Consider the following 13670-nt stretch of genomic DNA (forward strand, 5'->3'; position numbering starts at 1 on the left):
TGCTTAGTGACAACTTATCCCTGTGTTCTTATTCTTTACAAGTGTCGGCGGCACTTGAAGGCACCATTCACTCTCCCAGTCTACCTGATATGCGCATGCGTCGTTCCCATTTGCAGCGACTCGCTCTTGCACTCAACCGCGTACCGTTATCTGGGCCAAACTGTCATCTAGATCCCATCTTCTCCACCCGAAAACCGGGCTTTCTCCAACCGTACTCGGCGGGCCTCGGTGATATTCTCAGCGGGCCGAACGCAGAGCTCACCTCCTCTGTTTTTCTAAGGGGAGAAACAGCGTTTATCAGGACATATTCTCTGCAATTACCACGAAGGCGCAAGGTTTGTTTGTGTGCACTCATTCATTCTCTCCATCCTCCCCCTGTGCGACACCACTGCTAATGTAGCCTGCTAACCGTTGCTCTGCACTTATTTCTGCACTGTGTTCCGCCAACCTTCACTTTAAATTATTTTTGCCGTTTGTGGTTTTATAACGCCATGGCATGTTTAATTAAAGGGCTGCTTTTATATAAGCCCATTACTTTACTAGATAAGCTTATGTTATGCTTACGTTTGCTTTTCAGTTAGCATAGCTAGCTAGCATAGCAGGTGCTGCAGCCGGAGCTGTTCATCTAAAAAGAGTTTGGACATCGCAGTGTTCGGTGGCAGCCATGTTAGCTCCACAACCCTGTCCCATGACCTTTTCTGTGTTGTTCCTATACAAGTTCAGTGATACATTTCCCTTACATACTTTAGATATATTTATATACATTTATTTCTAAAATTAAACAAGCCTTTACTGGCTCTGTTAAACGTGAGGCAGAGGCTGGTAGTGGGTCATTGGACTATGACTGTTAAATACGAGCACTGAAGCCTAGAAAAGAAATAGATCTGGTTTTGGTTACTGATATTCAGACAACTATTAAGCCAGTTGATTTGCTTGGATAACTTAATTACGTGTATGGCATATTAATAACTTAAGCCACAACTACATTTTATTTATATATTACACCTGGATAAAAGATTCATTGGCTTGCTATGTCTGAATGTGTGGGGCATAGATGGTCTCCACATTGCTGTTGAATCCTGTCTTAGATTTCAGGGGTTACTATTCTGCTCATTTCCAGGTTCATATTTGTATGTTTAGCTCCACTGTGACATGTTTACATGTTTGAATGTTCAAAAATGTCTTTATATTTCTCATACTGCCTGTGCTGCAGCACCTCTTTTCACCCTCTGTCTGAAACCAGAGCCCGGTCTGCTCTGATTGGTTAGCTGGCCGTCTCTGTTGCGATTGGTCAACCACTAAGAGATGTCCTGCCCTTTGGCGTATGATGTACAATGTTTTGGGAGCGCTAGCCAATAGAAGTGCAAGTGTTGCATAGTGGTGTCAGTATGTTAAGGAAGTAAAAGAAGGAGTCAAATGGAGGGGTTTCAGGCAGGGGAGGAGTATGAGGGAGAGAAGGAAGGAACTTCTCATTTAAAAAAAAGAAAGACAGAAGGGAAAAAGCATGATAGGGCACCTTAATTCACAGAAAGGACACATTTGCCGTAATCATGTCTCAGAGCAAAAAAAAAGCTCAGAATACGTGTGTGCTGCTTCTTATGTTTTTAACATAAAGATATGTTTAATATATTTCACATTAATTTTCCACCCCTTCATTCATGGGCTGTGGCCATGATTTCTCTCAAGCTGTTGCCTTGTTTGCATTTTTTTCACAGATGCTGACAATCCGCAGCATTTTATCCCTTTTCAAGAAAAGACGGCTCTTAATTGTGTTTTCTGTTCATCATCTCCTCCTTTATGTTTATCCTTTTGATTCTCATGAGCTCTGATGATAGTAAATAGAACAAAAGCAGTATGGGAAATGGAGCAAATTAGGAATGAAGGGAGGCGTGCTGCTGTGCTGTCTGCACTGATGCGTTTAGATTACTCTGCTAACTAGAAGAGTGAGCAGGTGTGACCAGATCAATAGGTCATTGCAGTTGTTGTTTGGTGCTACAGATGTATGAATTGTACCAGTATTCAGCTAGATTAGTTAAGTTTTAAAGGCATTTTAGGACAAACAAAGTATTCTAATCTAAAGTAAATTACTGTTAAAAATCAGGAGAAGTAAAGATGTTTGGGAAATTATATGTACAATGAATCCAAAGTGTCTGGTTGCGTCATTTTGCCCTGAAGGCGCCTATCTTCATGATTTAGCAGAGTTTTTTTGAGAGAAAAAACAAGACAAGTGTAATTTGAGAAACCGTTCCTTGTATCAAGCTGCACTGTGTACTAATGTGACCTCAATCTCTTTGTGTTTTTCCATCTATCCTTTTATGCATTCGCTATTTATATCATTGATGCCCCCCCGTCCTGCACACACCCCGTCATTCTCCATAAATAACGTCTCACACCTGCCTCTTCTTCTCCTCCCTTTCCCTTATTCTCCCATACCAGACTGTGTTCCTCTCTGGCGCCCTTATCTCACACTCTGCTAACCCCTTCTGCTTTCACCTCCCCCCTCTCTCTCTCTCTCTACCCTCTCTCTCTCTCTCTACCCTCTCTCTCTCTCTCTACCCTCTCTACCCTCCCCCTACAGATGAAGCTGGACAGGGGTTGGATGTGGTGCCTGCTGCTCCTGTCCTCCCTGGCCGGGGCAGCTGCGGCGGCCCAGGAGAAGCAGTTGGAGCTGGATGTTTCGGACGTCGATGAAGACATGGGGCTGGACGACGAGGAATTGAATGTTCTGCTGGCGGGAGAGGAGGAGGAGGAGGAGGAGGAGATGGAAATGGAGATGGAGGAGGAGGACGATGAGGCGACAGTGATGGATGAAGATCATGGTGATAAGACAGACGGTACAGCCAGTGCGAAGGCTGGAGTGGATGCTAACGTCTCCTTCCAGGTCAGCAAGGGGTCATAGGTTACGTAAAGGTCATATGGGAAATGAAAGCATGCTCAAATCGTCTGTATAACAACTTCTAATTTACAATATTGTTCCACAGGTAACTTACAAGACTCCTGTTCCCACTGGAGACGTCTACTTTGCAGAGACTTTTGATGATGGATCCCTAGACAGGTATGATCTGTCCACAATGGCTGCTAAAAATACAGCGTAATTGTTTAATGCATGCTGCTAGGACACACGAGCCTCCAATGGTACTGAGCGACCAGGATAGGATAAGTTTACACAATCAGTGGTTGCAGTGTGTGTGTGTCTGTGTGTGGAAGCTAAGAGTTTTGTGACCTCCACAGATGGCAGCAGTCAAAGACGGTGAAGGGGGATGCAGATGATGACATCGCCAAATATGACGGTTTGTTGCTGTTGGCCCTTTCTAATCATCCATGTCTGTGTATCAGAGTTTTTACAGGGTTCTGTTATTGTCTTTTCCCGTATTTACTTTTTTAAGACCACTATTGAGCCATTGTAAGTTGGAAAAATAACTATTAGGGATGGTATTTTACAGTGGCCGAGGTGCAAATGCACTACAACGGCCCAAAACACTTCCATTAGGAGAACGTACTGCACTTTCAAAAATTAATCTAAAAACACAAATGTGGCAAAACACATGCAAATGAAGAAACATATTCACCAACTTCTTCAAACCTGCCCAGAGTTTACACGAAACGCTGCAAATAAAAAATGCTGCTAGAAGCTCAAAACACAACGAAAACGGGTACACTAAAAAGTGATGCATACAACCGGAGTGTTTGTTGCATTCAGGGTTCATAAACTTGTCCAACTGTCTATTTTTATTTTCATCATATTTGGAACTTCAACGCGTTTCACCTTATGGAAATGTATCGGGATATTGTAAGGCATTTGCACCTTTTCTGTATTTTCATGATTTAAAATTGTTTATTTACTGGAGACCATAAACAACTGAGATTTTAAAGTCGTACATTTTTACATGTGGAGTCACTAATTCACGAGAAAAAAAACTCTGAAAATGTTGTCTATTTGTCAAGGAACGTTGTCACAGAGTTGCAACAGCACGGAGAATAAGATATCGTTCATCAATGTATTGTGTTGTAGTTTCTAAACGGACCAAATTCACGATAATGTCTTTTTAAAGTCTGGATGCTTCTTATAATATGGTGACAAATGTCTAAAGTAAGGAGTATTTCTGATTGGAAAATCCCATTATAAAGTATAATTTGAATAAATCCTCCTGCAGGAATAATAAAATCATAATCTTGTATTTTTGTCTTTTGAATAATACCGCCCTTTTACTTAAATGGCTCGTACTTTTCACACTTTATCTTCTGGGACCAACACTATTTGTTGTGAATCACTTGGAAATGTAATGGCTGTATTCTGTTAACTACACATAGCTTTTCTCAAGCAGAATCTTTTGGAGCCACACTTCGAACATGATGGTAAAAGCTTGTCTCCTCCCCGGCTGTAGGGAAGTGGGCTGTGGAGCAGCTGAAGGAGAACAAGATTCCAGGAGACAAAGGTCTAGTGCTCAAGTCCCGGGCCAAACACCACGCCATCTCCTCCCTGCTGAACAAACCCTTCGTCTTCCAGGACGATACTCTGGTCGTACAGTGAGTTCAAACACACACACTCACACTCTAATACTTCTTTAACCAAGCGTACCTTTCTATGATTAAGTGAAGGATTTAAATCAGGTTTTGTTTAAATTGCCTTGTTGTGTTCTGTCTACAGGTATGAGGTGAATTTCCAGGATGGTATCGACTGTGGTGGCGCATACATCAAACTGCTCTCTGACACTGGAGATCTCAATCTGGTTGGTGTGCATGTTTTCTTTCTCCACTGCTCCATTTGTAACGCCCAAATGTACTTGTTTGTTTTTATCTTATTAAGTCTTCTAATCCTGTTTTTAAAGGTTAAAGTTAAATTATGGTTGACTTAAGTTTGAAATGTAAGTATTTGGAGCAGCATCTGTATAAACCTTGACATTCACTACCGTTATCTGGCTGCTATCACACTGATTCTTCGTGCTACACTTGTTTTAAATACTGTTACTGTGATTATTGTTGTCCAACTGGATGGGTACTTTCATAAATTGCAATTTGTGTGATTTCTCTCTCTTATATTTTATGCCTGCATTTTATTTAATATGTTGCCTTTTTACTCTGCTGTAATTTCCTCCCTGTGGGACTCAAAGGTATTCACCCAGTGCCAAAATAAAAGCATAGAACTACTTTACTTAACTAAATTACTAACACTAAATAACGATAAATATACTATAAACAAAAACATCAAGAAGATAAATGTTTTCTATTCATTATATTGAACATTTCAGTCAATTAAGTGCAGGAAACCTTTTATTATTACTAATCCTGATATGCAGTGCAGGAAATGGAGCTGCAGCCAATTACAAAAAACCCTGTTTAGAATATTACGTCTAATAATCTTTTTACCACAAGCTTCATCTTTTTTTGTCAAAAAACCCCCGTGTCAGTTGATAATGAGCGATATCCGTGCTATTTTTGCCGTAAAATCGAAAGGTTTCTGACATGTTCTGTCCAATTTTTCGTAAACAAATTGAACACAGCCACATGAAGTGTATCAATAAAAACCGAAGTTATCTTTCTTAGTATTGGTTGAAACCTTTGCACCATTCCTCCTCTATCTTGTGTTCATGTAGCAAAACTCGCTAAACGCTGTCCAGATTTGAACTAAACACAAAATCTCTATTTACCCTTTTAATTCTGCACCGTAGGAGCAGTTCCATGACCGTACCGCCTACAGCCTCATGTTTGGACCCGACAAGTGTGGCGAGGACTACAAGCTGCACTTCATCTTCCGCCACCTCAACCCCCTGAACAAAGACACGGAGGAGAAGCACGCCAAGAGGGCCGACGTGGACCTCAAGAAGTTCTACACTGACAAGAAGACTCATCTCTACACTTTGGGTACAGAGACAATTAAAGAGAATATATGTCTGTTTACCTTTAAGTGCTTTTATCAACTGTCTCATTTTGCTCACACATTCATTCAGCATTTTTTTCCCATTTTCAGTCCTGAACCCAGACAACAGTTATGAGATGTTCATTGACCAGTCCAGCGTGAGCCGTGGCAGCCTTCTGCACGACGTCATTCCCCCAGTCAACCCCCCCAAAGAGATCGATGACCCATCTGACTCCAAGCCTGAAGACTGGGACGAGAGGGCCAAGATTCCTGACCCCGAGGCCGTCAAACCAGAAGACTGGTGAGTACAAACCCTCTCCTACTCCAGCAGCAGCAGATAGTACAGATTGTGGATTTGATATCTTTAAGGGGACACTTTAGGGGCTTCCCTTTCCTGTAGTGTGCATGTCTCTGAGACTTAAATCCCAGTTCCCTCGAGAAGGAGTTTTCCCTTGGGATGTTCATGATTATAGAAAAGGAAATCCTAAACAAATTATAAGGCGGTGAGTTCTGGCAGTCAGAGGTGCGTTGTTGTACAGGGTTATTGCCTTAGCAGGGCTGGAGCAGCCTGTTGGAGAAGGAGCTCTGCTGTCTGTCCAGCTGCTGGTGGAGAGGGTGGGCAGGATTATCCATGATGGATAACAGATCAGTGTCTTCCTCTCCACCACAGCTCCGATCTTAAAATGACCTTATGTCTCATTTTTACCTTTCAAAATAAACCTGATCCTGTGAGAAAATATGTAATTCCGGGCTCCTCTGTTTACACAGAGCCGACAGGACTGACAAAAGAGTTTCTAAGTTGAGGTTGTACAAATGTTAATAGTAGCAAACGTGTTTTATTTTTTGGGGGACTTGGAACCCACTTGTTTATATAGAAATGTTGTAAAATGTATTATTATAAAGTAAAAGTTATGACGATTTATCGCTTCATAGCTGTGTTATTTTGCACCACATTTAACATTTTTGAGTCACCTGTATTTGTAGCAAAGATTGTGCTGTTTTACCACAATAAAAACAATTGAGTTAAAGTGACAGTAGCAAACAACAAATCTGAAACTGTTTGGGATTCAGAGTGTTAGATGTTACGGCATTGGGGACATTATTAACGTGTGTGTGTGTGTGTGTGTGTCTGTGTGTGTGTGTGTGTGTCTGTGTCTGTGTGTCTGTGTCAGGGATGAAGAGGCTCCAGCTAAGATTGAGGACCCTGACGCTCTGATGCCAGAGGGCTGGCTGGAAGACGAACCAGAGTTTGTCCCCGACCCCATTGCTGAGAAACCAGAAGACTGGTAAGTGATCTGATTCACCAAACACACCCATAACAAGGGCTTTAAATGGTTATCCAGTGAGGGAGTGATGGAGCTCTCCTCTCTGTGTGCAGGGACGAGGAGATGGACGGGGAGTGGGAAGCCCCGCAGATTCCCAACCCGGCCTGTGAGACGGCCCCCGGCTGTGGGGAGTGGAACCGTCCCACCATCAACAACCCTCTGTACAAAGGAAAGTGGAAGGCCCCTCTGGTGGACAATCCCAACTATCAGGTAACCAGAACTACAGCAGGGGCCATCAGCTGTTTGTCTTGTTTTATCGCTACCTTCCTCATGCTTTCTTAGCCTTTTAGTTTGAAGTATAGTCAAGAAAAAAATCTAAATCCACCCACAAAATCTCAATATTCAAAATAAACCTAAAATCCTTTGCAAAATTGCTATAATTTGACTGGTATTGCAATTGCGATTTCAAAGGGAATCGTTTTGAGTAATGTTGGACATAATCATTGAAGAATATAAAATATATGATCATGGGGTTTATTTTCTTTCATTTTTTTAAGAGGATCTGTTCCAAGCTATAATTATTTTTGTCTGCACAGCATTAAAGTACTGCATTCAGATATTTTCACATATTTTTCCTTTCAAATATTTCGTTTTTTCCGATTTGAATTCCACATTAGTCCATATTGCAATTTTGATCAAACTTCAATTTGTTTTAAAGCCATATTCTAAATGTAATTCAAGTTGTTCAATAGTAAGCCTTAATTGCCTTGTTAACTTATGATAAAATGCACTTGAAGTATAACAGAAACAAGCAATCCTGAAAAAGAGTCTTGCTCAGGGTTTTCACTGTTTGAACATCACACATACTCTGACATCTCACGTTTGTTTGAAATAACCCAGCTGTCAGATCCTTAAATTAGTTTAATAAAATGCCAAACATGGGCCTGTAAAAACCCTGGCTCTGTACTCAGCCAATATACTGATACATTCAGCAAATCCCTCTGTGATGCTGCACCTATCAACCCATCCTGTCGGAGATGCTGGATGTTTAACAGCGGCTAAAACCTTCCTAATTGTTTCCTCTGCCTCCGTTGTCTTCTCTCAAGGGAGTCTGGAAGCCGCGTAGGGTCGATAACCCGGACTATTTCGAGGACCTGCATCCGTTCAGGATGACGCCTTTCAAAGCCGTGGGATTGGAGCTGTGGTCCATGACCTCAGAGATCTACTTCGACAACTTCATCATCACCTCGCACAAGGAGGTGGCCGACCGCTGGGCCTCTGACAGCTGGGGGCTGAAGAAGCTGGTGGCCAGCGCCAACGAGGTCAGTGTGAGATTAAATAAGGCAGGAACACCCATACAAACGTTGACATGGTCACTTTGTTCTAGGTCTGCACCATTATTGCCAGAATTATAATCCCGATTTATTTTTGACCAATATTGAGATCGCAATTTCTTTATCACAATTATTAGATTTATAGCAATAAAACATTTGTAATGCACTTTCACATTTAAATAAACATCCACTTCCTCGTGCTACAATTAGGACTGCAGAACTTGTCAAAATTATTTAATTGAGATTACTTTGACTAGTTTTTTAAATTCCGGTATGATTCACAATATTGGAGGAAATGATCATTACTGCAGCGTTATACTCATTTGCCTTAAGAAATTTATAAAAATAATGATGTGCTGATAATGCTAATCCTCACCATGTATACCATACCATATTTAGCCCTTTAACAAATATTACTCTTCCTGCTATTTAAATATTGCTTCGTTATAATTGCCATCAGCTGTGCAGCGCTAGCTTCAATCCTACTAATGCACAAGTCAAGGTTGCACAAATTACGTAGTAAAAAATGACTTCTGATATTACATTTGTGCTGTATGTATTGCAATATGAAAAAGAAGAATATTGAACTTAAATGTTGTAGCTTAAAAACAAATGAACCAATCTGATGTGCTTCCAGAGAATAGGCTTAAGTAAAAGAATGTTGAGCTCTTGTGAACCAATCTAATCATAACCAAATTGGGTGTATAGAATTGTTATTAACACATCAAAAATGATATGGTTTTCTCTGTGCTCATGTTCATTTAATTGTAGGAACCAAAAACTCAAGGTTGAGATTTAAAAGTTATTGAATGTACAGCCCTACTCTGTCAGTTTCTGTCATAAAGGCTTTTGTTTCTGGTCTCTTTTCCTCCCTCAATCTCTCCAGCCGGGGATTTTTGCTCAGCTGACGATCGCAGCAGAGGAGCGGCCGTGGCTCTGGGTGATCTACATCCTGACGGTCGGCCTGCCGATAGGGCTTGCTGTGCTCTTCTGCTGGCCAAAGGTACAGTGATGCAGAAAAATGTGTGAAGTGCATGTTTCTGATCCCCGCACGCAAACAGACCATCTAATAAATGAATAAAGATCAATCTAACACAAATAGGAGAACAGATCGCCCCAGTTCTCTGAAGCTCTGTGCGGTTTTACATCTCAAAAAATTCATTTCAAAATGATATTGTTTAGATACAAAGAGCCAAATGGTTAAGGATTACATGTCTGTCATGCTCCCTCTGGAGGGAACTTTGGGATTTTAGCCTTTGCAGACCATTTACATGCACAGAAAACCTATACAACACACTACAGGAAAGGAAAACCCCAAAAAGCATACTTGTGCCTTTTTAAACAACAGTTAGCACTTCTGCACCTCTTGTTTTTAAAATGTGGATTTTTTTCCTACCTTCTATCTTTTTTATGAATTGTCTTCTTTTCTGTTTTGTTTATTATATTTACCCTGTGTGCTAATGCTTATGAAAACATTTTGGATTGCCTTTTTTGTCTGAAATGTGCTATATATTTAGACTAACCCTAAGCTTTAACCGGACTGTGATCCCATGTCCTTTTCACGTCACAGAAATCAGACGACGAATACGTGTACAAGAAGGTGGATCCTCCTAGAGCCGATATAGAGGAAGAGGAGGAGGAGGATGAAGAAGAGGAAGTAGCAGATGAAGGCAAAGCAGCCGAGGGAACAGAAGCAGCAGCAGCAGCTGCAGGTTAGAAGCTCAAACACAGGACGTCCCACAGCGTCTGCAGACGTATTTCTTAGTTCTCACTGTCATCCTGTTACTCTCTCAAAAGCAACCGAAGAGGCTGAGGACGAGGAGGAGGAGGAGGAGGAGGAGAGGAGGAGAGGAGGAGGAGGAGGAGGAGGACGAAGAAACCGAAGCAGGAGGTGACAATCTAGAAGGGGATGATGATGATGAGGAGGAGGAGGAAGAAGAAGAGGAGGAGGAAGAGGAGGAAGAAGAGGAGAGCAAAGCTCCTGAGAGAACATCAGAAAAGGAGGTTGGTGTCATCCTGATTTCTTCTGACCTTTTTTTTTAAAGCAAATCTGTATCTCACGGGAACACCTAGTTAAAATTCATATCACTTACACTAGTGCAGGAACACACCTCATACCTGTAAATGCATTTCAAGACTTTTAGCTCCTACGTCTCAAAGTAACCAGTCTTTGAACATGTTTGTGGTTAGCCACCTCTTGCTAAGCGGTGGTGAGGCGCAACCATGTCACCGTGATGTAGTTCCTCTAAAGCCTAATGTTTTCATTTCTGCCAATTGCATTTACGCTTCAAAAATCCCAAAGTTGTTGTTTATATCTGGAAATGATCCAGCTGAACAAAACGTGTAAGTGTATTTAAATATGTGTTCGCCACAGATCTTATTTTCTAATGTCCGATGAAAAGATCCCAGTGCTTTTTGTGTAGGAACCCTTGCTACACTAACCTCCGGGTTGGGCTTAAAAACGATGTCATCGCTGCAAGACCCCAAACACAATGTCTTGTAGTGGATGCAAATCACCTCATGGACCTGTAAATGCCACACATTAATATATTTATTTATGTTCTCACACTCAAGGTTAGCCAGCAGACATCACACTGTACAGGAGTATTCTGTTTAGACTACGTCCTGTCTCTGGAACTGTGTCCTTGTCTTAGCGAGAAATGTGCACAGTCAGCGAGTCAGGCTGCTCTTGTTTTCATTTTCAGTGAATGAACATTACTTTCATTCTACATTTTACCTTATTTCAAACATGCCTGGCAGCTTAATGGTGGAAAAAGCTCCACATTGATATCAGGACAGCTGAAAGCTACACCCAGCTGTTTCAACTACACCTGCAGTCATTAAAACACAGAATGTAGCAGTGAAAGGGTTTTAGACAACAGAAAACACACACAAAGGTTTGGCTTATTTAAAGAAAATGTATGTGCATTTTTTTCTGTTGTCCTGAATTTGTATTGTCATAGTGTACTTGCCAGTGGTGTGAACCCGGAAATGTTGAGTACCCCAAAGTTTTATGTTAGAAATGTAAAGTACGGGATCCCAGCACGTGAACATTTTCCGAGGAGTGGTTTTGGAGGGGTTATTGAGGATGTTGAATCAATTTCTGACATCTTTAGGATAATAAATGGCAGTTTTGAGTCTTTTCCACTCAAATGTAACCCAAAATGAGTCAATCAGTCCACTGGGAGGACAAATATTGCCTTTCTGGTAACTGCATTTTATTTAATCCTGAAACTGTCTGAAAATGATTCAACATCTTCCATTCCACCCCCAAAACCACTCTAAAATTGTCCAAATCGACCTAGCCATCTTTTAGCTGCTGTTTGTATATGCTAATTAATGCAACTTGTGCTAATTGTCCAACATATGCAAGTAAGCGTCCAGCAGTTTCTATGTGCCGGGGACCCTTACCATACATTTCTAACCTAAAACTTGGGGGTAACATTTCCGGGTTCACACTAGGACTCTGGTTGATAGCTCTTATTGTTTAGTCCCTCTGGATAAGTGTGTAGGTGTAAGGCATAAAGGTTTTAAATCACCTGAGGACGTGTCCAGATAACTCTACACTTTCATCAACATATCGGTCCTGTGGCAACAGAGAGGGTTCTTTGTCTCACCCATAAACTTCCCATTTTAATTGAACACCAATTGTGCTCCGCTTCAGAAGGAGGGAGGAGACATCGCTGAGGAGAGCCACAAACAAGCCGTGAGGAAGAGGAGGGTACGGAAAGACTGAAGAGGTGAACCCCCCCCCCCCCATGTCTACACTCTCCTCCTGGAGGGCCGTCTCTGCTGCTGCTGCTCCGCCTCCTCTGAGTGGAGCAGCATGCGTTTCCTCCACACCACCTGGTAGCCTGCAGTCGTCGTCGTCCCCCCCCCCCCACACACACTACTTCCAGCTGCTCGCTCGCAGGGCAGTGTCTCCCAAACCATATCCTGCATCCTCCCCCGTCTTGTTTCGACTCCCCCTTCCTGCCTGCTTATCGAACTATGAGAAGAATCCTTTGGAGATTCTGTGCATTCTAGATGTTTTTCCTCTTCTTTCCTGAGCTTTCCTTTTTTCCATCCTTCTCTTCTCTAAGCCTTTGCTAGTCTATAAAAATCCCCCCACCCCACCCCACAAAAAAACTGTCCACTCCACTCGTTCCTTCCATTACACTGCACATGATATGGGCTACATCTCACACGTTGGTTGTTTTCATGTCCTTGATTTCAAGGACAAGGTTCCTTCCTGTTTTTTTTTTGGGGGGGGGGGGGGAGATGTTACTGCAGGACATTTCAGTCGCCTCAGTTTAGGTTTAAAAGTTGACCTCTTCAAAACTCCCTGTTCTGTTTTAGATTTTAGCTAGTTTGTAAAGAGCATCAGTTGGTTTGAGTTATAGCAATGTATCAATGGAGGATGAGCACAGCTGGTCCTACCTGTTTGTTTTATGCTGGTATGAATTCAGTTTTAATAACGCAGTGTTTCCAGAAAGGCAGTTTTCTTAAATATGATACACCACTGGTGTGCTTATTCTGAACCTAGGCCTGTTTGAAATGCTTTACCTGATTAAAAAAACAACAAAAAAAACACTGAATGCCTTGGCCATCAGTTATCAATAAGACTGTTTCTAACGGCTGGATATATTAACCCTGTGAAAACACATCTCGATCAGTCAGTACACAGCAGTGCTTTCGCACAATATCAGTTCACAGCCCAGATTGTTGCCTGGGGAAAACATTGATGCTAATTTATTTTGTTTTATATTATTGTATTGAGCTTTTGTAGTTCATGGTCTTGCCAGACTCTGGCAGATATCCCTGTTTACATTTGTTTGCAAATTGTACATTGCTCTTGGAAATAAAAATATTTAATACAAATGATGAAAGAACGGACATTAGAGGCCCTATTGTGCTTTTAGGATTTTGCTTTCCTGTAGTGTGTTTTATAGGTTTAGTGCATGTAAATGGTCTGTAAAGGTTAAAATCTAGAAGTTTCTCTCCCACACACTCCCCCCCCCCCCCCCCCTCCCCCTACCTGAAACACCTCCATTGGACTCCTTTGTTTACTTCCGTAGCATAATGACATCACTATATAACACCTGCACTTCTGGCTAGCCTTTTCCAACCTATTGTACGTGATAGGCTAAGGGACAGCACATCTCTAAGCAGGTGGCCGATCACAAAAGCCAGCCAGATAACCAATTACAGCAGACTGGGCTCTGGTTTCAGACA

At 41.8% G+C, this 13670-nt stretch overlaps 1 protein-coding gene across 2 annotated transcripts; it reads left to right on the plus strand.

The window, feature by feature from the left end:
* Positions 1–90: 90 nt before the first annotated feature.
* On the plus strand, positions 91–13326 carry clgn (calmegin). Of its 2 annotated transcripts, none has more exons than XM_063883520.1 (15): positions 91–335; positions 2579–2881; positions 2982–3055; positions 3232–3290; positions 4386–4527; positions 4649–4730; positions 5670–5862; positions 5969–6158; positions 7030–7143; positions 7236–7392; positions 8229–8444; positions 9343–9459; positions 10027–10168; positions 10254–10460; positions 12121–13326. In XM_063883520.1, exons 1-14 carry the CDS (start codon positions 96–98, stop codon positions 10349–10351), a joined length of 2127 nt encoding a protein of 708 aa, XP_063739590.1. In that variant the 5' UTR covers positions 91–95; the 3' UTR covers positions 10352–10460; positions 12121–13326. The 2 variants fall into 2 exon arrangements, with proteins under 2 accessions (XP_063739590.1, XP_063739591.1); XM_063883521.1 differs by having other exon boundaries at positions 119–335; positions 2437–2881.
* Positions 13327–13670: the final 344 nt, after the last annotated feature.

This window comes from Eleginops maclovinus, chromosome 5 (genome assembly GCF_036324505.1).
Source record: "Eleginops maclovinus isolate JMC-PN-2008 ecotype Puerto Natales chromosome 5, JC_Emac_rtc_rv5, whole genome shotgun sequence".
Classification (NCBI taxonomy): domain Eukaryota; kingdom Metazoa; phylum Chordata; class Actinopteri; order Perciformes; family Eleginopidae; genus Eleginops; species Eleginops maclovinus.

Excerpts from the sequence above, each read along its gene's own strand:
- clgn (XM_063883520.1), top strand. The coding sequence starts at position 96 with ATGCGTCGTTCCCATTTGCAGCGACTCGCTCTTGCACTCAACCGCGTA. Across the intron at positions 3,056-3,231 it reads GATGATGGATCCCTAGACAG|ATGGCAGCAGTCAAAGACGG; the intron begins GTATGATCTGTC and ends TGACCTCCACAG. Across the intron at positions 10,169-10,253 it reads AGCAGCAGCAGCAGCTGCAG|CAACCGAAGAGGCTGAGGAC; the intron begins GTTAGAAGCTCA and ends CTCTCTCAAAAG.